Source organism: Cynara cardunculus, assembly GCF_001531365.2.
Source record: "Cynara cardunculus var. scolymus isolate 2C chromosome LG 1, CcrdV1, whole genome shotgun sequence".
Classification (NCBI taxonomy): Eukaryota; Viridiplantae; Streptophyta; class Magnoliopsida; order Asterales; family Asteraceae; genus Cynara; species Cynara cardunculus.
Window position 1 is genome coordinate 2,972,824 of NC_037528.1, and position 25,296 is coordinate 2,998,119.

General features: G+C 36.8%; 4 protein-coding genes across 5 annotated transcripts; 3 read left to right on the forward strand and 1 right to left on the reverse strand.

The window, feature by feature from the left end:
- Positions 1 to 423: 423 nt before the first annotated feature.
- LOC112520748 (receptor-like protein 19) lies at positions 424 to 1,473 on the forward strand. The gene has a single exon (XM_025129266.1). It carries the CDS (start codon positions 424 to 426, stop codon positions 1,471 to 1,473), a length of 1,050 nt encoding a protein of 349 aa, XP_024985034.1.
- A 3,030-nt stretch (positions 1,474 to 4,503) lies between these two features.
- Positions 4,504 to 7,665, forward strand: LOC112520798 (receptor-like protein 7). Its single transcript, XM_025129376.1, has one exon. It carries the CDS (start codon positions 4,504 to 4,506, stop codon positions 7,663 to 7,665), a length of 3,162 nt encoding a protein of 1,053 aa, XP_024985144.1.
- Positions 7,666 to 15,897: 8,232 nt separating this feature from the next.
- Positions 15,898 to 17,583, reverse strand: LOC112520824 (cationic amino acid transporter 1-like). The gene has a single exon (XM_025129428.1). It carries the CDS (start codon positions 17,566 to 17,568, stop codon positions 15,898 to 15,900), a length of 1,671 nt encoding a protein of 556 aa, XP_024985196.1. The 5' UTR covers positions 17,569 to 17,583.
- Positions 17,584 to 21,751: 4,168 nt separating this feature from the next.
- LOC112517605 (phosphoinositide phospholipase C 6-like) lies at positions 21,752 to 25,076 on the forward strand. Of its 2 annotated transcripts, none has more exons than XM_025124949.1 (9): positions 21,752 to 22,193; positions 22,813 to 23,009; positions 23,107 to 23,242; positions 23,318 to 23,506; positions 23,625 to 23,887; positions 23,973 to 24,090; positions 24,170 to 24,322; positions 24,478 to 24,564; positions 24,643 to 25,076. In XM_025124949.1, exons 1-9 carry the CDS (start codon positions 21,879 to 21,881, stop codon positions 24,934 to 24,936), a joined length of 1,752 nt encoding a protein of 583 aa, XP_024980717.1. In that variant the 5' UTR covers positions 21,752 to 21,878; the 3' UTR covers positions 24,937 to 25,076. The 2 variants fall into 2 exon arrangements, with proteins under 2 accessions (XP_024980717.1, XP_024980726.1); XM_025124958.1 differs by lacking the exon at positions 21,752 to 22,193 and adding an exon at positions 22,246 to 22,396 and having other exon boundaries at positions 24,643 to 24,936.
- Positions 25,077 to 25,296: the final 220 nt, after the last annotated feature.

Consider the following 25,296-nt stretch of genomic DNA (forward strand, 5'->3'; position numbering starts at 1 on the left):
AACAACCTCACTGAGCTTGACCTCTCATTTAACAATTTTACTGGCGTATGGGAGTTGGATACTTTATTATCAAGCCTCAGGACCCTTCATTCTCTTTCTCTCTCATATAGTGGTTTATTTGTTATGACCAATAATGCCAGTCGCTATGTCAATCCTAATTTTGGATCCTTGAAGTTAGCATCTTGCAAGATAAAGGTGTTCCCAGAGTCCTTACGAGCCATGAGAAAACTTCAAGAATTAGATCTATCGAGAAATGAAATCGATGGCCATATTAGGGAGCTAGGAAGAAATGAACTAAATTACTTGGATCTCTCACATAACATCATAACAGGACCATTCCCTCCATCAATTTGGAACATGGACAATCTTTGATATTTGAATCTGTCCAATAATCACTTTACTGGAGTGATTAAACCTGGAGATATGAACTTTTCTCTTGAAGTTATGGATATAGGGAAAAATAATTTCAATGGCACCATTCCACATGTGTGTGGTGGAAATTTAAGGTGGTTTATTTTGAATGGAAATCAATTTGAAGGTAAGGTGCCAAGTTGCTTTTTCAAATGCCCAGAATTGGAAGTGCTTGATCTAGGAAACAACCGCTTAACTGGTGCATTCCCTGACCAGTTAGGACGTCTTCCAAATCTGAAGGTTCTTGTCCTCAGATCAAACAAGTTTCATGGTCTGATGGAAAGAAGCTCTTCTATGATCGAACACCCATTTCCTAGTTTGAGTGTTCTTGACTTATCTCAAAATGAGTTTGGAGGCCATCTCCCTGGAAAATATTTTCAAAATTTTGATGGTATGAAGAATGTGGTCAAAGATGGCAAGAATACATATTTGAGTACTTACAACTTTTACTCTATCATTGTTGTGGTGAAGGGTCAACAACTCTGGTTTGAGAAAATTTCAAACGACTACACGATTATTGATCTATCCGGTAACAAATTTGAAGGAGAGATTCCAAACGAAATATGCACTCTTAACTCGTTAATAGTGCTCAACTTATCCAACAACCATCTCAACGGTCGGATCCCACGGGCTATAGGTAATCTCTCCGAGATTGAATCATTAGACCTATCCTGGAACCAACTATCAGGAAAGATTCCTCAAAGTCTTGCAGACATCACAAATCTTGAAGTCTTAAATCTCTCGCAGAACCTTCTGGTTGGACGTATTCCTGGTGGAACACAGTTGAGCACATTCAACACTTCATTCGAAGGGAATCCGGGACTATGTGGGTTTCCGCTACCCAAGAAGTGTGAACATGCGAGTGCCCCACAGCTTGAAGTTGATGGAGAAAAAGAGAGTGTATTTACATGGAAAGTGGTGATGTTGGGATATGGATGTGAAACCCTAGTTGGATTGTTGTTGGGATATTTCATGTTATCAACAGGAAGGCCAAAGTGGTTGAATGCAATTGTTGATGAAATAGAGCATGTGATCCAGAGAAGGCAAAACAAGAGGAGATAAATCACACAAATTGGGAAATGAGATTAGGTACGTGTTTCCCATGCATGTTTTCTTTTCTATAAATGTCAACAAAATTAATGCTTTTTATTTTTCATTTCTGAAATTTTGGTTATGATGCAGATTGGGATGGAGCTATGCTGAATTATCCTATATATGCATGTTTGGAATCATAACAATGTTGTTATTAAAGCTTAGAAATAATTTAATTAGTTAGTTTATTTCCTTGTGTCTTATGTTGGTCATAAAGTCATAATTATATAGCATTAATGCGTAACCTTGAAGACGGATAATTTCCTTATCAAATAAATAATTTAAGATCATGGATACATATTTTAATCATTCATTCTTCTGTTTTTCTATATAATTAGCTACATTTTGTGTGTCTTTCTATTTAAGTCCTAATATAGGAGTATGTAGAAAGCAACAATAAGTATTTTATTCTATCATCAATGGCAGGGGCAACAACATGATAGACAATATGGAGAATAGACAAAGATGGGGCGACGAGGGGAGTGATTTGGTGTTTGGGTTTTGAATGTCATAAGGTATGAGAATGCTAAAATCGTTTGGGTTTATTTTAGAACTTTCCTAATCAGTTACAGATAGCTTTATTTTGAGTTAAAATGATGTAAGTAACCAATTTTAAAAAGTTATGGTTTATTTTATTTATAGAAAAATAAGAGACTTAATCAATCCAAATAAAAAAAATTAATGGTTTTTTCATTCAAAAAAATAGTTTATGGATTTAATCTTCCAAAATGAGAAAATTTAATCGTTTTTTTGATTAAAAAATAGTTTAAACACTTGATCATTTAAAATAAGAAAGTTCGTTGGCTCTTTTTTTTAACTTTTCTCTTTATGAAACATTTTGTTGCAACAACCTAAATACGTTGATCAAAACACAATCTTTTGAAAATATTTGTATTTTGATAGAAATTCAAATCAAATGTAAAACAATATCATATGTATTATAATCTATAACTGGTTGTACGATCGTGTGATATAAAGAGATAAAAAAGTAAGCTATAAATAAAAACAAAAAATCTATTTAACGTTTCCTCATGGAAAAAGAAAATCCGTCACCATCTCTTTTCACCAAAATAGAAAAACTAGGAGAAAGTGCGAAAAATTTATCCAAATTAAGAGAACCCTCTAAAAATGATTATTTTGATAGAGATATTTTTAATATATTCTCACCGATGTGAAACTTTGGAATTAAATTTTTAGAAAAAGAAATAATAGCTTATTAGATGAATGGAATATTTTAATAATATAATCAATATTGTAATCTCTAAAATAATAGCTTATTAGATGAATGGAATATTTTAAATAATAAAATGTTTGCACATACAGATTAATTTGAGCCAACAAATCATAAAAACCCTCTTCCATTCTGGAATTTTCTTCAAGAATGGATCATAACCTCACAATTGTAAATCTTAAGTTCACGAGTTTGCACAAATTTCCTCATTTGCCAAATCGATCAACTTTGAGCCGCTATTAAATCTTGGACATGGTCATTTTCAAGAAGCAAACAATATAAAGTTACCTTCAACTCTCGTGTAACACCACCTAAAGATGAAGAGAATTGAAAACGTAGAAGAGCAGAGGTGAAAAAGAAAGCCTATATGATCGATCTTCTTACCTTTTCTTCATCTCCCACTTTAGCTTAGATTTCTGTAAAATCACCCTTTTTTGCATGCTGCTGTTCTTTCACTATTTGGCATCATTAACAACTGAACTTCCTTACAGGCTTTACTTTACTACACCCAAGAAAATCTTTTAGTGTATTCTTTGGCTTTGATTTAGAGCCCCCTGTTCCTAACCCATACTAGTTTCAGAAATTCAATAAGTTAGCCAATGACATAAGACTTAAAGCCCAATCAACTTACTTAGAAACAATTTTTGTGATAAGTTTTTGTTGATGGGTATAATTATAAACACAATGTATGATCAGTTTTCATCATTTGCTTTTGCTTTGGGAGATTCCAAAAGGGCATGATTTGCATCTTCTTCAATGGATTTGGCTAACTTGCGACTATTGTTTTAGAAATTATGTGATTGGTAGTTTTGGATGTCTTGTTAATTTGAGCGCTTCAAAGAAGTGAATAAAAAAATAACATGTTTCTATTTCTTTGTCATTACGACAAGGACATGATATAAACTTGTCGTCTCACGTTTGGTTGGATATAGGGCAAGGACTAGAATTAGGTGGAAAGAAAAGAATAAGAAAAAAAAACTAAAAATTTACTAATCTACCCTCATTTGATCAACACTGTTATGACATTTGTTTAAATGGTCACGACCGTCCATCACTGTCCACCACCAATAAGAGTTATCAATGCTGTCGGGTTTTCACTGCAACGAATTAAATGATGTTTAACAATTGACTACGTACAAGGAGAACAAGCAAAGGGTTGAAACTTAAACCCCAAAGTCTTTCATTCACATGACCCTCCTTTTAGAAATTACGATAACATTTCGTCTTATTAAAATTATAACAATTTATTTATTATATTTTCTAAAAATACTTTTGAAAAATAAAACAATAAATGTGTTAAACCATTGCATCCTAAGACCCATCTTGGAACCAATCATTTTTTGAAAAACTTCCCATTGAATTATATACAACACTTATTTAATTGGAGACTTCATTTGGTCATTGTTGATAATATATAATACTTTTTCAAAAAGTATCTTATAAAATTGTTAATGTGACATTTTACATTAAAAATGTTTTAAAAAACTTGTTAAAACGCTCAAAGGCATCATATAAACTCGTTACAACGTCTTAGTAGTCCCCTGAAAACTTTTTAGTGTCCTATAAACCCAATTTTGTTGTATATATACATAACATTATTATTCATGCTGAACCAAAAATACTAAAATTTGAAACTTTTCATAAACATAAAAAATTATTATTTATAATTTAAATCAGGGGAAAAAAACTAATAAATATTAAATGCATAAAAGAATTCAAAGTAAGCTTGTATAAAATTATTGAGACTTATTTATAGCAATTACAACTACATGTCTACACTTGCAATATTGAAGAGAATGAATCATCCAAAGTTGCATTCTCTCTCCTTTTTCCTTTTCTCTTTCTTCATTTGCTATGCTTATTCCAACATCACTCCTAAATGCTCTACCATACAAAGTCATGCTTTACATCTCTTTAAACAAAATCTTTTCTCCAATAATCACCTCTACGATAAACACGAGGACGACGATTACAGATGTCATGATTGGCTTGGTTCTGATTATCAGCCAATTATGATGAATTGGAACACGAGTATTGATTGCTGCAAGTGGGATGGTATCACTTGTGACCGTTTCACTGGTGATGTCATAGCTCTTGACCTTAGCTGTGGAATGTTACGAGGTACCATCCACCCTAACTCCACCCTTTTCAACCTTCCTCGCCTCCAAAGACTCAACCTTGCTTTCAATAATCTTACCAATTCCCAACTTCCACGAGAGATTGGAAGGTTTTCTAATAGTCTTACACATCTCAACATCTCTGATTGTGGGTTTATAGGCCAAGTTCCTACCGATGTCATACTTCTAGGTAAATTGGTATCTCTTGATCTTTCTTGGAATGATTTGAAGCTTGAACATCATGTTTTCTACAATCTCCTCCAGAATTCTACTACTTTGGAAGAGCTTCTTCTTCAAAAAATTAACATCACTTCATATTTACCAGCTTATCTTAATATCACTTCTCTGAAATCTCTCAAACTTAAGTCCACCGGTTTGCAAGGGAAATTACCTGATAACATCTTCAATCTCCCGTACTTGGAAGAACTTAACCTGGCCTTCAATGACCTTGGTACTGATCGGTTTCCCAAGGTTAATACAAGTATGAACAGCCCTCTCAAGTGGTTAGATCTCTCATACACCAATTTATCAGGAGAAATACCTGACTCAATCAGCCATCTCAAGTCTTTCAATCACTTGGTTCTCTCACGCACCTACTTATCAGGAAAAATACCCAACTCAATCGGCCATCTCAAGTCTTTGAATCACTTGGTTCTCTCGCACACCAACTTATCAGGAGAGATACCTGAATCAATCGGTCATCTCAAGTCTTTGAATCTCTTGGATCTCTCGCACACCAACTTATCAGGAAACATACCCGACTCAATTGGCCATCTCAAGTCTTTGAATCGCCTGAGTCTTTCACACACCAACTTATCTGGAGAAATACCCGACTCAATAGGCCATCTTGAGTCTTTGAATCACTTGGACCTCTCATATATCAACTTCTCAGAAGAAATACCTGAATCAATTGGCCACCTCAAGTCTTTGAACACCTTGCTACTCAATTCTTGTGGTTTGATGGGTCCCTTTCCCAAAATTTTCTTTAACCTTAGGAACCTTACTATGCTAGATTTGTCCTCTAACATGCTTAATGGAACATTGCCTTCTTCGTTATCTACCCTTCCTTTCCTAGAAGCTATTTACCTCCAACGCAACATATTCAGTGGGAGCTTACCAGCAGAGTTGTTTGCCATGCAATCATTAAAGAGATTATCACTTGGGCATAATCAATTTGTTGGGGAGATTGGCATGCTTGATCAAGGCTCCACTTTGCAAACATTTCGACAACTTGTCAACCTTACTCGCCTTGACCTCTCATTTAACAATTTTACCGGTGTATGGGAGTTGAATACATTGTTATCAAGCCTCACAAGCATTGAAGAACTTGATCTTTCTTACAGCGGCTTATCTGTTGTGACCAGTAATGATACTTATTACGTTAACCCTAATTTCTCCCTATTATATTTGGCATCCTGCAAGCTAAAAACGTTTCCAAATTCCATAGGAGCCATGAAAAATCTTGAACGTTTAGATTTATCTAACAATGAAATCAGTGGCCAAATTCCTGATTGGGCAAGGGTGATAGGCGGAAATGAGTTGGTGCATTTGGATCTCGCACGTAACTCAATAACAGGCTTGCCACAATTTCAGTGGAATGGATTAGAATATTTTGGTATGCAGTCCAACTTGATTCAGGGGACATTCCCTACATCAATTTGCAACATGAGAAATTTAGAGTATTTGGATATGTCAAATAATAGCTTCAGTGGAGTGATTCCAGAATGCTTGGGTAAAATGATCACCACTCTTAAGATGATACATATGGGGCACAATCATTTTCACGGTACCATTCCAAATGCGTACAAGGATTGCGGACAACTAGGGGGGCTTATTTTGAACGGAAACCAATTAGAAGGAGAGGTGCCAATTTGGTTGTCCAAATGTCAATCCTTAAAGGTGCTTGATCTGGGAAACAACCACTTAAATGGTACATTCCTTCACTGGTCCTCACATCTTTCACATCTGCAGGTTCTTGTCCTCAAATCAAACAAGTTCCATGGTCCCATAGAAAGCTCTTCTATGATTCAACACCCATTTCCTAGTCTCAAAGTCCTTGACTTGTCTGAAAACAAGTTTGTAGGCCATCTCCCTGGAAAATATTTTCAAACTTTTGATGCCATTAAGAATGTGGCAAAGAAGGGCACAAAACCTGAATATTTGAGCCTTGGTGGTGGCAAGTTTTACTCGATCGTTGTTGCGGTGAAAGGTGTGCAACTCTCATTTCCCCAATTTTTTGTTGACTACACAATTGTTGATCTATCCAATAACATATTTGAAGGGGAGATTCCAAATATCATTGGCAGTCTTAACTCTTTGAAAGTGCTCAACTTATCCCACAACCACCTCAACGGTCGAATCCCAAATGCTCTAGGAAATCTCTTGGAGATCGAGTCATTAGACCTGTCTTGGAACCGGCTAACAGGGCAGATCCCTCAAAGTCTTGCAAACATCACGGCTCTTGCAGTCTTAAATCTCTCTCACAACCAACTTGTGGGTCGCATTCCTGACGGAACACAGTTCAGGACATTTGAAGCAACCTCGTTTGAAGGAAACCCGAGACTATGTGGGTCTCCACTATCCAAGCACTGTGAACATCTGAGTGCCCCACATCTTGAAGTTGACGAAGATGAGGAGAGTGGGTTTACATGGAAAGCGGCAATGTTGGGATATGGATGTGGAACCATACTTGGATTGGTGTTGGGATATCAGATGTTGTCAACAGGAAGACCAAAATGGTTCAATGCAATTGTTGATGAAGTAGGGCATATGATCCAGATGAAGGCGAAACAAGAGAAGATGCGTATAGATTGAAAAATGAAATTAGTTCCTTAAATAACGGTACGTGTGTTTTTGTTTGTTATTTCTGCAAATTGTGCAAAACAGCTTACTCTTGCTATTTGGTAAATGAACCCATAATAACATAATGAAGATGAAAAGGGTCAGCAATCAAAAGTTGGGACATTACACCTGAAGATTATCAAAAATTCTAACTTTTTTTTTATAAAATGAACATATCAACATGAAACCGAGGAAGTCTGATGTTCAGAGTCATGGGTGAAAAACACAAACTGAAAAGTCTTCGAATTCTATATAAAATTCTAACGGGTGACTGTGAGTAAAATGAGAGAACCAAGAAAGAAGCATACATAGATATTAAGGATGATGAAATATGATATAGAAAATGCAAACCGTTGGATTTCACATTCACTTGAGCCCATTCCCCAGCAACCAGCTTTCTGCATATCACAGAACTGGATTCTGGTCGAAGCTGCACCAAGAGTAAAAAGGACATCATTCTGTCATTGTGTTCTTTAGTGATGTTATTCATGTCCAAGCGATAGATAGAAGGAGATGAGAATATCATAACTAAGAAAAAAAGTAAGTTTAATCAACTAGACGGAGATATGAACAAATCGATGCACCTAACGCAGAGAGAGGCGCCCAAGAACTCCAACACTCAGAGTACTGAAGTTAGCAGGTAACATCAAAACCAATGTGAGATTAAAGCAAACAATTCTTCTATCTGCTAGGAGACAACCAGTTGCACCATAAGATAGAAACTTATTCGGTTATCTTTGCTTTTCTAATACAATGGTTGACATGGTCGGACAATTAGAAAACATACCAGTGACTATTCTCCATGCTCGAGCTCAATGAACCCTCTGCTTTTCCACCTACTCTATTACTGATTCCTTTTTCTTCTTACGTTCACCAAAAAGTCCAGTTAGCCAAGCCAATTTACATGACTGTTCTTGGCAAGCATAAATTTTGTAAGGTATCTTCCATCAAAAACTTAAAAGAGTCCATGGGCACTTTTCCTTCACTCATTCCATCAGAAACCTCATACATATCACCCGTATCACAGTCATGCCTACCAGTTGATTACAAAATGTGAGATAAATAAATTAATAGGCAAGGCAAAAAATAGTAGAGATTTCACAAAGAAAAATTGAGAATGGTACTCAAGTTCACTGGAAGTGATCAATTATGGCACTGGAATAGTAGACTTATTGCTAGTAACTCCTCCACCCTGTAAATAAAAGATAAATTACCTAACATGATAACAGATTATTTGCATCCTACATGTGTCATCCCCTTCATTGAATAATGATAAGGATCTACTTTGAAGTCTATAAGGAATTTGCATGACCAAGAAGAAACAGAAATACTATCCATTCAATAAAACAGGAATTTAATAACATCCATTTTTTTTCTTGATATTGGATTCTAAAATACACTTCTGCTAGAATCCTATCACAATCCATGACACCGGAGGATGCTCAACCTACATCGATGCCTACCTTTGGATTCTATAGTGTTCATTTGGAAGCTCTTTTTTTCCCCAGAATAGACCACCACTAAGGTTCAAACGAATTCCAGATGATCATAGAAAGGAGACAAGACAAACCTATGTCTTCCTTGGGTAGAGGATTTGATCTCCAAAAGAATTCCATACATCAGATTGTCACTGGAACAGGGTTCCTGTCAAAGAACATGGGTAATGAAAAAAGTGAAACTTAATAAAAGAACAACATTATAGCCTCCATAACAGAACAACCACACAATCGTTTTGCATTTTTGTTCCTTTTTCTCAAACCTCACAAGAAATGGTTATGGATTCTACGGCATTTCTAGAAGCATTCATTAGATGCCAAAATCAAATGAAATTCCCATTTATGCATCTGTTTCCATGAAAGAAACACAACTAGATGGTCAATCACTTTTGTCCTAAACCACTTTTGGTTGTGTTGTTGGATGTGATATGAAGAATTGAGAGATGGAGAGAACAAGACATGCAGCAATAAATATGAAGAGAGATGCAGAGCAAGAAATTTGAAAGGCATACTAAATCCGGCAATCAAGCGGTTGTGTGTGCACATATCGCAAACCTTGAAGAAGTAACCAAGTTGGAACAAGGTGTACACTAAGCTTATAATGTTGTAATTAAAAAAATTTAAAAAATTATGCTTTAAAATACAATATTTTGTGCTTTACATGTTGTGTTTAAAGACTTTTTGACTAAATGAGTAAATAGAGAGACCATATTGACAAAATCTAATATGATCATCAATGAACATCATTTCTCATTATATGTGGAAAAACAAATTCTTTGTTGCTAGAACAATATCTGCATCCAATGGCAATAATAACTTCTAAACTTACATGTTACAGAAGTTAGTAGAGACTTGCGCAATGACGAGAAATCATCAAAACCAGAGGCATGTGACTTACCACCCTGCAGCTGATGAATAATTTTTGATAATGCTGAAAAAAGCTTTTTGCAGGTTGCGGTAGTATTCCAATCCATGATAAACGAGCCTTTCCTTTGAAAAGGTCTGCAGAAAATTCCACTTTGAAAAGATTTGTGCTTTAGCGCAATGTAACCACAATTTTCCTATCCATTCTAAATCCTGCAAAATGATGACCCCTGTTAGATTTGCGTGACAACTCCTTGTTTATCCTGCACAACACAACCACCAGATGATGCATACATTTCCAATCTAACGCTGCCGATAACAACTTAAAGTTTTTAAAATAATAACAAACCTCCGGTGGACCTTTCCAAGATCCTCACAGTCTTTTCACTGATATGATCTTCTTGTGCTGATCTAACACAATAAATTTCTTATCAAAGGCTTCTTAAGCAAACACGACCACTGGCCATTCTGAACCTTCATCCAAAACTTGGAAATAGGAAGCTGATGTTAAAATTAACAAAACAAATCAACAATCAAAAGAAGTGTGTGAAAATATGTGGAACCCCCATATCACTCTCCAAAAGAGCCCTTGAGGAGAAAGAGGATGTTCCAACATATCTATATATATATGAGAAATGTCCAAGTCTAGCTGATGTAGGACTTCAACGGAGGCATTTACAACATTAGTGTGGTCATCCTTCTCTGCCAATTGCAACCCCAAAGGCTTTACTACTGCAAGTTACAAAGCAGAGCTCGTTGGAAGAAAAGAAGAAAAATAATGAAGTACAAGTAATCCGACAGCCAGAGAACATACTCGTGAACAGGAGATCATGAACTTCAAAGCTATTCACTATGCTGGAGCTCGACGAACCATCTCCTTTTTCGTCTACTTTAGTTTCTTCATTGTTCGTTTTTTCTTCTTAAGTTAGCCAAAAAGTTCAGTAAATGACTCTACTTCGTAGGATTCTTCTTTCTTGGCAGGCCTTAAACTTTAAAAGGCCAGCTTCAAAAGGTCTCACGCCCCATAAACTCAATGAGTCGAAGGCCACATTTTTGAACAGGTAACCACCATCCTTCGGAATTATTCCATCAAAAACATCATGCATATCTACATGTATCACGGTCATGCAAATACTGAATAACGGTCAATATGTCCTACACAGAAAAAGGTGAGATAAATAGATGAACCGGAGAGACCCAAAAAAGTACAAATTTACAAAGAAAGGTAAGTGGGGTACCCAAGTTCATTGGAAGTGATCACCTCTTGGCGCCGGAACAGTAAACTTCTTGCCAGTAACTCCACCACCAAGTAAATGAAACAGACTAATTGCATCCTACAATGGAAAAAAAATGGTAGAGGGATTGAAGTATTAGGAGTCTTTTACCAATTAAATTGACACGATCAAATCAGAGCATCAAAAACTACAACTAACTTTAAATGTTCAATGTCATATAGTTAGTGATGCTCACGATTTTGATAGCTCGATAATTTGGAGATCTCTGGAAAAGTATTTACTGCGCACTTCATGTCGGCCGTTTACCAAACACTTACTCGATAAGTGCTTACCGGTAAAATTAACACTATCATTTACTTACCGAGTAAGATTTTAGTCCATCAAAACAACATCGTATGCAACAATTTACCCGGTAAGCATTTACCATGGTAAGAGTCTTTGCCCTCACTTACCGGGTAAGACTCTTGGTGGTCCTTTCTCAATCTTACCAGGTAAGATTCTTGGTATCTGTTAATGTAATCTTACCCGGTAAGTATTTGGTAAACGGTCTGTAAGTGATCCGACTCACATTGAGGTGGTTTGGCTGATAGTGTGGGCCAAGAAATAAACATTACACGCGTGTACTTAGTAGGGAAATTGCGCAGATTGCAGCCAACTAACTACATCAGATGCAAATTACACAAATAAGGATAAGCAATTCAATTCAGTGGTTGTAAAATTCAAAGATGAATAAAAAAGTTTATAGTAGTTTATTTCATGAAAAGAACCTAAAAACCCTGTTCAAGAAGATCAAACTCAAAAAGAATAATACGTTTTGCAAACAAAATGGTGGAATATTAACTTAAACTTTACCTGTTTTCTTCAACCATCTTCATCTTTTTCTTCATCAGATCAACTCCGTCAACGTATTTTCGAAAGTAAGGATGTTTGAAACTAAAGAAAGACCGGAGGATTGCCATGGTGAAAACCCTAAATTTCACCAACTGGAGGAGTTATATGTAGTAATGAAGGACTGCCATGGTTGTGGGTTAAATGTAGCTGTGGATCATGCGACCGTTCGTTGATTTGTAAAAGAGAATCAATCAATCATCCTGTCCTGATTGTATTCTCTAATTAATTACACAATAAAATCTAACGACATTTTTTTACAAAATTTCCTACCGTCTTGTATATATTTTTTACCGTTGGTTTTTTTATATTTTATATAATTTTACGGTTTGTTTTTTTATATTTTATATTTTATATTTTTTACCGTTGGTTTTTTTATATTTTATATATTACCGGTTTGTTTTTTCTATCTAAACTCTGCCATTTACGTAAATTATAGTTTCAAGATGTGATATTTTTACAAAGAATTCTTTACATCAAAACTGATGTTAAACTACATACATGTTCTACAGACATGAACATTTATTTTAAAACAAACATGGACACCTGTCAAGAAGTATATTTCAAAACCCATCTGCAATGTTCGCCGGATTGAAAGTGTAAAAATAAACTCTTGATGTTGATACATATGTAGAGGTGTTTTTAGCCTACCCCATGATATATTTAGTATTCGAGGGCTTTTGAAAAAGTCGATGATAAATGGATATGCACCCTTGAAAGTAAACAACATTAATTTAAAGACCCTACTTCCACAAAGTGATTATTTATATGAACAAGTTCTTAGCAAATGCATGCAACTACAACACATAGAAATAAAGAGAATGAGTCATTCAAAATTGCTTTTCTCCTTTTTCCTTTTCCTTTTCTTTTGCTTCATCTCCTCTGCTACTTCCTCTTCCAATAAGAGATGCTCTGCTTCAACAGAATCTTCTGGAGGATGTTGCATGTCATGTTTGGCTGAGCTTCCTCTTCCACTTGCGATTGTTGATTCTTCCAATTGGGATGGCGTGCGTGTGCCTCACAACCACTTCACCCACGATGTAACTGATCTCCACAGCAGATGCCGGTCTTTTACACATTTCTGCATCTCTTTACACACCTTTTCAAGCCAACTTCTCACTACTTTTCGGAAACTTGTTCCGCTTCAACCTTCTGCTTCTAAAATTGATGATTCAACCTTTGCATTTACAATTGTTAAGATGTTATTTGTTGATAAAAAGTTAAGAATGCTTGAAACAAATGTTGAAAATTATTCGAGTAACATTGATCAAACAAAATAAAGTTTTAATCTTTAAAAACTTCAAATCTTTAGCTTTTAGCGTTCAGAATCCACAACACCTCAACAGGGTGTCCATTCATACATATTGAATTTATCCTTCGCGATAGATTCAATGAAATAAAGGAGTAGAAGCAGAGTTGTTCACTTTGGGTGCGTTTGGTGCACAGACAGGACGGGACAAGACAGGACATGACAGGACAACTGTTCAGCGTTCGGTAAGACAGGACAGGACAGAACTAGTTAAAATGATCAATTTACCCCTAGTGAGCTGTTTAGTGTTTTTTCACTACGAAATGCAGGAGGCAGTGGGTTCATCATCTTCATCTACAATATCAAACACATTTACCAAAATTCAAACACATTACCAAAATGCATCCCGTATAAAATTGATGCAGGAATGCATCTGTGATTACCAATGCAAACAGAAATGCAAGGGGCAATTAATCGAACACAAATTCATTACCAATGCATCCCATAAACGGTTCCTTAGTTCATTACCAAACCAAAATTCAAACACAAATTGATGCAGGGAAGACACTGTTAATCGAACACAAATTCATTACCAAACCAAAATACAAACACAAATTCATTACCAAACCAAAATACAAACACAAATTCATTATCAAACCAAAATACAAACACAAATTCATTACCAAACCAAAATACAAACACAAATTCATTACCAAACCAAAATACAAACACAAATTCATTACCAAACCAAAATCGAACACAAATTCTTTACCAAACCAAAACAGGGAAGACACTATTAATCGATGGAGGTAGGAAGCGTACCTAGCAAACCCTAAATCGATTCAAACCTAGCAAACCCTAAATCGATTCAAACCTAGCAAACCCTAAATCGATTCAAACATAGCAAACCCTAAATCGATTCAAACATAGCAAACCCTAAATTGATTCAAAATTAGCGATGAGAAGGAGAAGGTTAGGGCAATCGTGTACCTGATGAAGGAGAAGGAGAAGGAGAAGGTTAGGCCAAAATCGATTCATACACCGTCGGACTGTGTGTATGGACTAGAACTCCCGTCGCCGATTGAGGGTCGGTGCGATGGAGGGTGTGCGATGGAGGCCGTCGGACTGTGTGTATGGACTAGAACTCCCGTCGCCGATTGAGGGTCGGTGCGATGGAGGGTGTGCGATGGAGGCAGTCGATGTGATGGAGGCAATCGGTGCGATGGAGGCAGTCGGCGATGGAGGCAGTCGGCGATGGAGGCAGTCGCCGATGGAGGTAGTCTGAGCATGGAGTGCGATGGAGGGTGCGATGGAGGGGAAGAAGGGGTAATGAGAGGGAAAATGTTTTGTGTTCCACTTAGTTCCAGGGGTAATGGTGGAACACGCGTGTCCCATGCTTGTCCAACTTAGTTCCACTTAGTTCCACATTTAGCCACACCAAACGTAGGACAAATATGTTCTGTCTTGTCCTGTCTCACCCTGTCCAGTGTACCAAACGCACCCTTAGTGAACATAAAATTAAATACAATGCATTATATATAAAACCAATCTGATTAAACTGTCGATTTGAACCGTAATCTGTACGGTAAAACCTATCCCTTAAGGTTTTATACGACAACTTTTACACGCTATGAGTCTGCTAATCGCAAAACCCCAGTATTTGATGCAGTATACATTTCGCTTATGAACAATGATCAAAAACGAAAATAGAGCACGGTGGATGCAGAAATCGGTAGAGAGAAAAGAACATTTGGAAGCAGCAATCTATAGAAGGAAAACTGATTTATTTTCGGTGTGTTCGATAGTTGGCTTCAACTCAGTTTATATACTGGATGAGGCCTACAACTAGTTCACGAAGTGCAAAGTGGGCCACCTACGCGAATCCTGCGCCCACGCGTGTATGTTGGGTCTTCCACTCAAGACCCCACCATGAGTCCACCAACTTGTTCAAAACCTATTTCTAGAAAATACCTTATATGCTTCTTTAGAAAATCTTTTTCTACCAATGTGGAATGGAAGACAAACTTCCAACCCACAAAATTTCCAACAACAAATGGATGCTGCTACATTGAACAACCCTTCGTTTAGAGCTTGTTTAGTTAAACCCTTATTATTTCTTACATGCTAAAGCACATTTAATCGATGGAGTGATAGACTCTTGGTGCTTACGGGGTAAGAAACGCTTGTACGATGCTATCTTGATGACCGAGAAATCTTACTTGATAAGGTAAGTGAGGATGATAGACTCTTCCCCGATAAACATCCATGCAGCTTGTGTGTGCGGCAATCAAGATCGTTCAGAGTCATTTCTTTAACTTAATCGCAAAAAATGATTACAATCGACAAATTACAACTGTTAGCTGAATCAAAACCTGGTTTTTTTCTGTTAACTGAATCAACATATTAAGAAAACAACAAGAACAAGTCCTAAATTCTTAGAACTTTTGTACATAAATCAATAATCAGAAATCAATCAGGTGCGACTAGTTGTTATTGTGTTTAGTTCTACTGTTTCAGAAGGTGTTGACACTCTATCTTCAGAACTCCCTCTTTCAACTCCATCATCACCCTCCATCTTTATGGTCTCCTTTGATGCATCATAAGAAGCATGCAATCCCACAAGAAAGTAGTAAGCAAGCAAGATCGCAGTCCACACCAAGAACCTCAAAAAAGATGCACCATCGATCGACCCCATCATGAACAGGTTTAATCCGATGCTACATGATGGCAACCATGGAACCAATGGTGCACCCCAGAGCTTCGGGTTCCTTGCTTGCTTAACCATCACTTGGATCCCCAAGGTCGACATGAACCAAATTCCGACCATGATTAGATATGCTCCCAAACCGTTTACGCCCCATGCCCAAAGTAACGCGATCCCCATTGCCGATGTCACGATTAACACCAAGAACAAAACCAGTTTGTTTCTATCGTGATCGGATGTTATTCCTGTTGAGTAGTATCGTCTTACTAGCAGCCCGATCGCCACTAAGGAGAAAATGAAGAGGGTAGCGATCGAAAGAAGGCTCGCCAGGACCTCGAGGCTGGTGAAAAACGCAACGAGACAGTTTGCGGAGGTCATGATGATGGCGGCGTTCACCGGTGTTCCGAGTTTCTTGTGAACCACCGCGAGAATGGGCGGTGCCATGTGAGTCCGAGCAATGTGAGTGAAATACCGAGATTCTGCTATGATGGTAGCTAGCAAAACCGTAGTCATTCCCTTTAACGCACCTAATCCGACTAGAAACTTAGCCCAGTTCATTCCCACAACTTCGAAAGCGAGTGTGAATGGTGCATCAACGTCGATTTGGTTGTAGGGTTGCATCAGGCACAGAACTGTCGCTAGAAGCGAATAAGTCGTGATGACGATTATCATGGATCCAACTAGACCGATGGGTATATCTCTTCCCGGTTTCTTGGTTTCTTCTCCGAGAGTTGCAACTCCATCGAACCCAACATACGCGAAGAAAAGCACCGATGAAGCCTTCAAAATACCCCTAATACCAAAAGGCGCGAAAGGCCTAAAGTTTGCTGGGTCGGCCTTCGTTGCTCCTGCTATGAGTATGAAAAGAAGAACAGCAATATGGATTATGGTTGCAATCGAATTGAATCTTGATGATCCTTTAACACTGAAAGAAGCAACGATACAAATGACTACAGAAACCCCAACAGCCATCGGGTCCAAATAGTCGAAACCTTCTCCCATAGACGGGATGTTTATACGGAAGTCATTCGGCCGATGGTTGCATAAAGTCGCAAAATATGAAGTCCATGATCGTGCTACGCTAGCTCCGGCTACAACATACTCAAATAGGATGTTTCCGGCTGCAATATAAGCAACAAAATCGCCAAGTTCAACTCGCAAATAGGCAAACGACCCTCCTGCCACCGGAAGCTCGACTGCGAACTCAGTGTAGCAGATGACGGAGAGTAGAGCGGCTGTGCCAGAGATGAGATAGGATATGAGAACTGCTGGACCGGCTAAACCGTGAGCAGCTTCTCCGGTGAGGACAAAAACTCCGGCACCCATGACGGCTCCAACACCGAACCAGATGAGGTCGAACCAATTGAGGGTCCGTTTCATCTGATGCTGGCTTCGAGAACGCATACCATGGATCTCTTGGTCGTCTGAGGAACGAGCCATGACACGTTCTTTGAGACGGGATCTGGTTTCCAGTAAGGCTTTGCCGTAGTTGGACCAGCTCTTGAATGATTCTTCTGGGAAGAAATCTGATCTGACAAAGACACAAGATTGTTTCTTTGGTTGATCGCCATCATTGCTGCCAGTTTGTTCATCAGTAAGGTTGACATTCTCATTAACATTATCAATATCTCCACTGCCACGGCCACTCCCACTGCCATTATTATTGTCATCACCATTGCCATTGTTACTGTTACTGCCATTGTTGTCATTGCTGTTATCGTTGCGATTGCCATTGTTGGTGTCGTTATCATTGCCGTTGTCATCTCGATCATCATCATTATTGACATCTCGATTATCGTCATTGGCATTGTCATAGGCATCTCTATTATCAACATTGCCATTGTCATCTCGATTATCGTCATTGCCATTAATGGTATTGGCATCCATCATTATGATATATCTCCTGAAATAGATTTCAAAATCTCAAAAAAATGAGACCCATGCATGCAACACTGATTTGAAGGAAACTAGAATAGATCAAGTAGATACGATTTACTCAAAAAGAAACTTGCTTTGTAGGTGATCTTTGAATAAAAGTAAGAGGAACCCACGTCACAAATTAAGACCTTAATCAAATATATCCAAGGGGAATTGATTGATTAATTAATAGAACTAGAAATGGTGTTGCATTTGAGATCTGAAAATGAAGAAAGAGAGATATATATATATATATATATATATATATATATATATATATATACACACACACCTGTTAGATTGCTGTAATTGAAGAAGAAGATCTGAAAACTGGAGCTAGCTAGGAAATAGGAATGAAGAAGACGATGGATGTAATATTAATGAGTAGGATTTATACGATGGGAGTGTGGATGCGACGGCATACAAGTAGGGTATTCAGTTAAAGTGTTTTCTAAGAATAGCATTCAAAATGACCAATTAAGCGCTTCACCTGATCCACTTTGAAATCATTGGATACATTTATAGAAAATTAAAAGAAAACCAGTGTTATATCTTCCATGTGAATTCACTTTCAAGTTCATTTCTTTCCATTCCAATGTCAATTCTTTATTCAATACAAATCTCGTTGGTACGATATTTTGTCACAAATTATTTGTTATGGTTTTCGGTCATCCCTCCTGTAGTTTATGGGTTTTTTATGTTTTCATTTATTACAGATTTGTTCATGAATGATTTATTTTGTTACGGGTTTTGTCCCGTACCCGTTTATGTTTCTGTTATTAAAGCCGATCATGGTCATTTGGCATATTCATTAGGGTTCTTGATGCTCTTCAACTCATGGGTGGATGTGGATTCAGTGTATAAGATACGGTGGCATACGTTTTTTTCTGTTATTAAACCTCACCTTGTTCATTTTCAACAATCTGAAAATCCTCCGACTGACCTGAGACTGCCTCGCACCTGCAAACCCTTTCCTTTTTTTGTTCCCGTTCCATTCCCCATCTCCGTGAACCAAAACCCAGAGTCAAAACCCACTGTCATCCACGAGTGTGAACCAAAACCCAGAGTGACCAAGTTGTAGACCACTGTCATCCACGAGTGTGAACCAAAACCCAGAGTCAAAACAATCCAAAACCCGGCATGATCTGATAATCCTTCCCTTCCTGTCATCTTCTCTGGTCTAAAAAAACCTGATTAAAATCAAACCCATACCTAAGAAGGAAGAAGATGAACAATTGGAGAAAAAACCTACCGCCCCCAATATAAAAAACCTCGACTTACCGCTCCCCTGACATGCAACATCTTCGGCCACCTTGGAGACTCCAACAGTCCAGCCAGATCTAAATCGGAGAAATCTTTGATCAAATCTGTGATTTCACCAAACACAAAACCTTGACAGATATGCGAACAACAAACAGAGATATATCATTTCACATATGTGCTCGAGAAGGAGAAAGGGGAGGGACGAAGAGAAACATGGATGGTTTGGGAGGACGGGCGGTTGCCAGAGATGGTGGAGGGTTTGGATGGAGGTCACCGCACTGGTGGTGTATCTATATGTATATGATTTGTTTATATAGAAAGTGTATATATGATGACATAATATATAATAATATAATATATAAAAGATGTAATAGAATATAACAGAAAGACCAAAAGACGAAAATACCTTCTAAGTTAACGGACCTTTTTAAGAGGTGAATTTTTTAAGAGGTGATTTTTGATTTGCATAATACTTTCAAGAAACTATAATAAAATGTTGTGAGGTTTGATTATTTGTTTGATTGACATGTATTAAAATTGAATTTATTAAGGAATTAAAATCTATCTCTTTGATTCACAAAATATAACTTTGAAATTTGAATGAAATATTAGTAAATGATCAAAATACGTTTTTTTAAAACTTATTTTTTTTAAAGTAAAAATACTTTAATAAAAAAATATTTAGTATGTAAAACAATGGTTATATTGGATTTTAATAAAAAAAAATATTTAGTATGTAAAAAATTTGTCATATTGGGTTTTATGAGACTCAATTGACCAATGGTCATGTTAGGTTTTATAAGATTATAGTGTATTAGGTTAAGAGCATATTTGAAACTATGAAAATAGATAATTTTATTTCATCAAAATATCATGTGGTTGCTAAGAAATGTTAAATTTCTTTATTTATAGAATTCATAAAATTTTGAAGATTTTTTTAATAAAAAAAATATACCAAATGAGAGAATGAAATTTGGTCAATCAAATTCCATCAGATTCTGAGAATCAAATGCCCCTTTAGTATGAGGTTTCATGAATCAAATTGGCAATCACAATGATCAAAACCGTAGTTAGTTTAAAAAATAGACAAGAGTTGATAGTAAATGACAACCAGAGTAACCATAGTGTAATTTTCTAAAATTGCATAAATATGTCTAAACTTAATTTCAATGGAAATTTTATGTTCATTTGGTTGATTTTCAACACAATTTTGTTTTTTCTGAATGATATTTTTTTTGTATTTTCTAATGTTTTGAAATACCACATAAAATTTAATCAATGTTACTCTAAGATTGAGAGCATCTGTAATAGATTCTTTAAAATAGAGAAAGTAGGAATTTTAGACAACTATTTGCTCCAACATATTTATACTATCTTATAAACCAGATTTGTCAAAAGTCTTAAAAATATTTTTTAATGCACAAAATACTATATATTTATGCATAAAATCGTAAAAGTCTTAAAAATAACTCATAATGTGTTAAGTACTACTACTTTATGCATTCATTGTTAAAATCTTTTAATCTACAATTAAAATAACATATAGTACAAGTTGCTAATGCACATTATTACTTTTTCTTTTCATGTTTCCAATTTACTTTTGATACATTTCACTCATGTCTTCACTCTCTCATACATCTATGTCTTCTCCTCATCCCCCAAGGTAAGATTCAAACTGATATTCATCATGAGTTATTTAGAGTTTTCTAATTCATCTCTCATTATTGCTCTAGAACTCTCAGTCTCGCTCTCAATCTCTTAATTATTTGCTTTTGGTGTAAATCGAACACATTTGTGGAGTCGTTTAAATATGTTGGATTTTAAATTGTCATACAATTTTTTCCATCGATAGACTTTAATTGGAACCATAACTCTTATTTATTCAAATTGTATTAATGTGTAAAGACCAAGTGTAACTTATATCATCGTTAAATCTTCTCTAATAAAACCAGTGAAACTTCAAAATCGTTAAAATTCACGGTTCCTACCGTATTGCACGGATACACAACTAGTTATCTAAAATAAAGAAAGTATGAGAGAGATTATAAATTTCTCAAATTTGAAGATGTCTTGGAAAATGATTACCATAAGAGAAAAATAATTTTTAATTAAATTTCACCGAGATAACCTTGAAATTAAATCTTTGAGTCTACCGAAGATCTCTGGTCCCAACTCCGGTTTGAGTCTACTTGAAAATCCCCAGTCCCGAAACCCGTTTTAATATAAAATCCCGATCCTCATTCGGGTCGTATAAGCCAGGGTCCCACCCGAGTTGGGGCCAATCAATCCCTTTGTAATGAAGGAATTTCCAACCATCCTTGAAGTTGAAGTTGATACCCGACCCAAGTGTTCATAATATGCTAAAAACCCATCGATTTAATTAGTCAAACCAAACGAACACCAAAACCCCCCAACAAAATCCTAAACCTCAGATGCTCTGCATCTATATTTTATTCTTGAATTCAAGACTTTCGATGTTCCTCGGAACAAGTCAACCGCGGTTACGTACAAGTTGTTTCTACATTGAATTTGTGTAAGATGGGAAGGACAGAAAAAGAAGACCAAGAATCATGGAGAACTATGATTACTTCAAGATGTTCGGTTTTAACCGGAAGTTCAAGATTTCTGAACGGCGGCCACCGCCAGACGTCATCGACGTCTTCAATTTGTTCACCAACAGGGACTCGCAGATGTCCCCACCTCAGTTTCGACGGTTCTTGATCGGGTATCAGGGAGAACAAGGGGTTACAATCGATGATGCGGAGCGGATAATGGGTCAAGTGCTCCGCCATTTCCGACCCACCTTCACTCACTGCTCTTTCACTCTTGATGATTTCTTCAGATACCTCTTCCATGTTGACCTCAATGGACCCATCATCGATCAGGTATGTGAAAGATTTACTAGCTGTTCTTTGTTCAATTTTAGTAATTTAAGATCTCCAATTTTTCCCAATCTATATTGCTTGTTTTTAGTGAAGTTTTATCAAGTTTTGAGTTGTGAATCAGCCCCTTTCAGTTAAAACTTAATGTGGAGCTTTTGTTTAGGGAAATTGTGATGTGGGTCTGCAGGGATTTCTCTGTTATTCAGGTAAAGTGGATAGTAGTTTGATCTCATGATCGTATGCCAGAGCAATTTTGTCAAAATTAGAGGAGTTTTTAGGGTTAGCTACATAGACGGTTCTTTGTTCCCAATCTTGATAGGGTTTTGATCATATGAACTTCAAAAAGAAGAAAATGGTGTGGTACTGTGGGTGATGAAAGTTTCTTGATATATCAAGCAAGATTATCTCAATCTTGCATAATGTTTGATTATGGAATAATGTTTTTGCTGAAACATAATCTAGCATTCATTGATGATGCTGATTTTCATGTCCCCTGCTATAAGAACTGGTCCATTTGTTTTCTTATTGATGGTTTTACCTTCAATTCATGCTTCTTTGAAAGATGATCATCTCAAGAATGTTTGAGAAGCTGTGACAGATGCTTTGACACCTATCGTTTCAGGTACACCATGATATGACTGCACCAATGCAACATTACTTCATATATACAGGCCACAATTCCTACCTTACAGGAAACCAGCTCTACAGTAATTCTAGTGAAGTACCAATCATAAAAGCTCTAGAAAGTGGTGTGAGGGTAATTGAGCTAGATTTATGGCCAAATAGCGCAAAAGATGGAATACATGTTCTTCACGGCAGGTATTCCTTTTCTTTTCTTTCTGTTTTCTGAATGAGTTTTTTATTACTTTCTGATGAGAAAGTTCCGTTTAGTGATTGAAAATCTGAATGACAATAGGACTATGACAACTCCAGTAACACTTTCCAAATGTTTGAAGTCGATTAAAGAGCATGCTTTTGTGAATTCTCCTTATCCAGTAATCATCACCTTAGAGGATCATCTTAACTCAAATCTTCAAGCAAAAGTTGCAAAGGTTAACTTTTCTTCTTCCTGTCTTTAAAGTTCTAAATGCAGTTGATACTTATGGACCGTATATTATGGCTTTCAGATGGTCACAGAAATATTTGGAGATGTGCTTTACTCCCCAGAGGCAGGGGATAATGATGAATTCCCTTCACCTGGAGCATTAAAGTATCGTATCATTCTTTCAACAAAACTACCAAAAGGTTGCGAGGGATCTAAGCAATTGGGAGGCGAGAGCTTACCAAAAGTCAGCAGAGATTCATCTGAAAAAGAGGTACCATCTGACTTTAAAGAATAAAAACTTCAACTGATGAAAGGGTGAGCTAACTTCATTTTATTGCTAATTCTTTCTAAAAAGGGTATTCTTCGTTCGATTTGGTTTTAACTGGCAGATGAATAGTAATCAGGACAATTGTGTGTCCAGCTCGACTCAAGAATTGTCCCAATTTCTTGACATTGAATTTGAAGACGAAGATGTCAAATATGAACAAAAAGCATCTCCCGAGTACAATCAACTCATTGGTATCCATGCTGCTAAAGTAAAGGACGGATTAAGGAAGGCATTAATGGTTGGATCAGGGAAAGGAAAACGTATTAGTCTGAGTGAACAAACTCTTGAAAAAGGCGCATCTCTTTGCGGAACCGATATAGTCAGGTAACCACTAAAGTTCCCTTTTTTAGACTCCTGGTGAATGATAACATAATCTTTGAGTTTCTAATAAGGGGTATGTTCCCTCTAGGTTTACTCAAAAGAACATTCTTAGAGTGTTCCCCAAGGGAACACGGGTCACCTCAACGAACTTCAAACCACTCACTGCATGGATGCATGGCGCTCAGATGGTCGCATTCAATATGCAGGTGAGTTTTGAAGTCTAATGTATATAACGATCCTAAAGCTTTAGTCTTTTGAGCTGCTAACACAATTTTGTATAAATAGGGATATGGCAGATCGCTGTGGATGATGCATGGAATGTTTAGATCTAATGGAGGGTGTGGTTATGTTAAGAAACCCGATTTTCTAATGACCAAGGGTCCTAATAACGAGGTGTTCGATCCAAAAGGAACATTACCAGTGAAGAAAACTTTGAGGGTCAGCAAAACTTGTCTATCTTTATTATTGAGTTTATTTTCACGACACATACCAGATAGATCCAGTAAATCCCACACAAATGTAGCATCTGAAGGTAAAATGTACGCAAACCTTTCCTCTAACCATAGTGAACAGAAGCCGTTGTTATTTTTCAGGTGAAAGTATACATGGGTGACGGATGGCGGATGGATTTTAGCCACAGTCATTTTGATAAATTCTCACCACCAGATTTCTACACAAAGGTTAGTTAGATGTTGAAATTGAATCTTGAATTCTTTTGGTTCCAAATGTATCTGATAGATAATAGGATCAACGGACAGATGTATATGGTTGGAGTTCCGGCGGATGTTAGCAAGAAGAAGACGAGAGTAATCAAAGATGATTGGATACCCATATGGGATGAGGAGTTTACGTTCTTGTTGAGCGTCCCTGAGCTGGCGTTGCTGAAAATCGTTGTACGAGATCATGATGTATCAGATAAAGATAAGTTCGGTGGTCAAACATGTTTGCCTGTGTCGGAGTTGAGAAATGGGATTCGAACGGTTCCGCTGCATAACAAGAAAGGGGAGAAATTTAAATCCGTAAAGCTTCTTATGAAGTTTCAGTTTGAATAACCAACACCTATTGCTGCTTATCCAATACATCCTTGAAAGCTTTTTAGATCTTATTGTAACTAGACTTCAGCTTTTTCCCTAAACACAGCTTAACTGCATAACTTTGTACAATCAAATTTCTCTATTCTACATATTCAATGAACTATAAAAACAATTCTTTTTCATTCATGAAGCGATTTGATTGGTTTGTTTTTAATTAGAATAATAAATTAAAAGACGGGTCCATAAAAAAGAAAAATGCACATTTTGGTCGTCCACTCAAATATCGTTTATTTCATCTTTCATATTCGTCGTTATCAATAATCACCATCGTCCGTCTGTCGTAGTCAATCGTCACCACCACCACCAGAAGTTGCTACG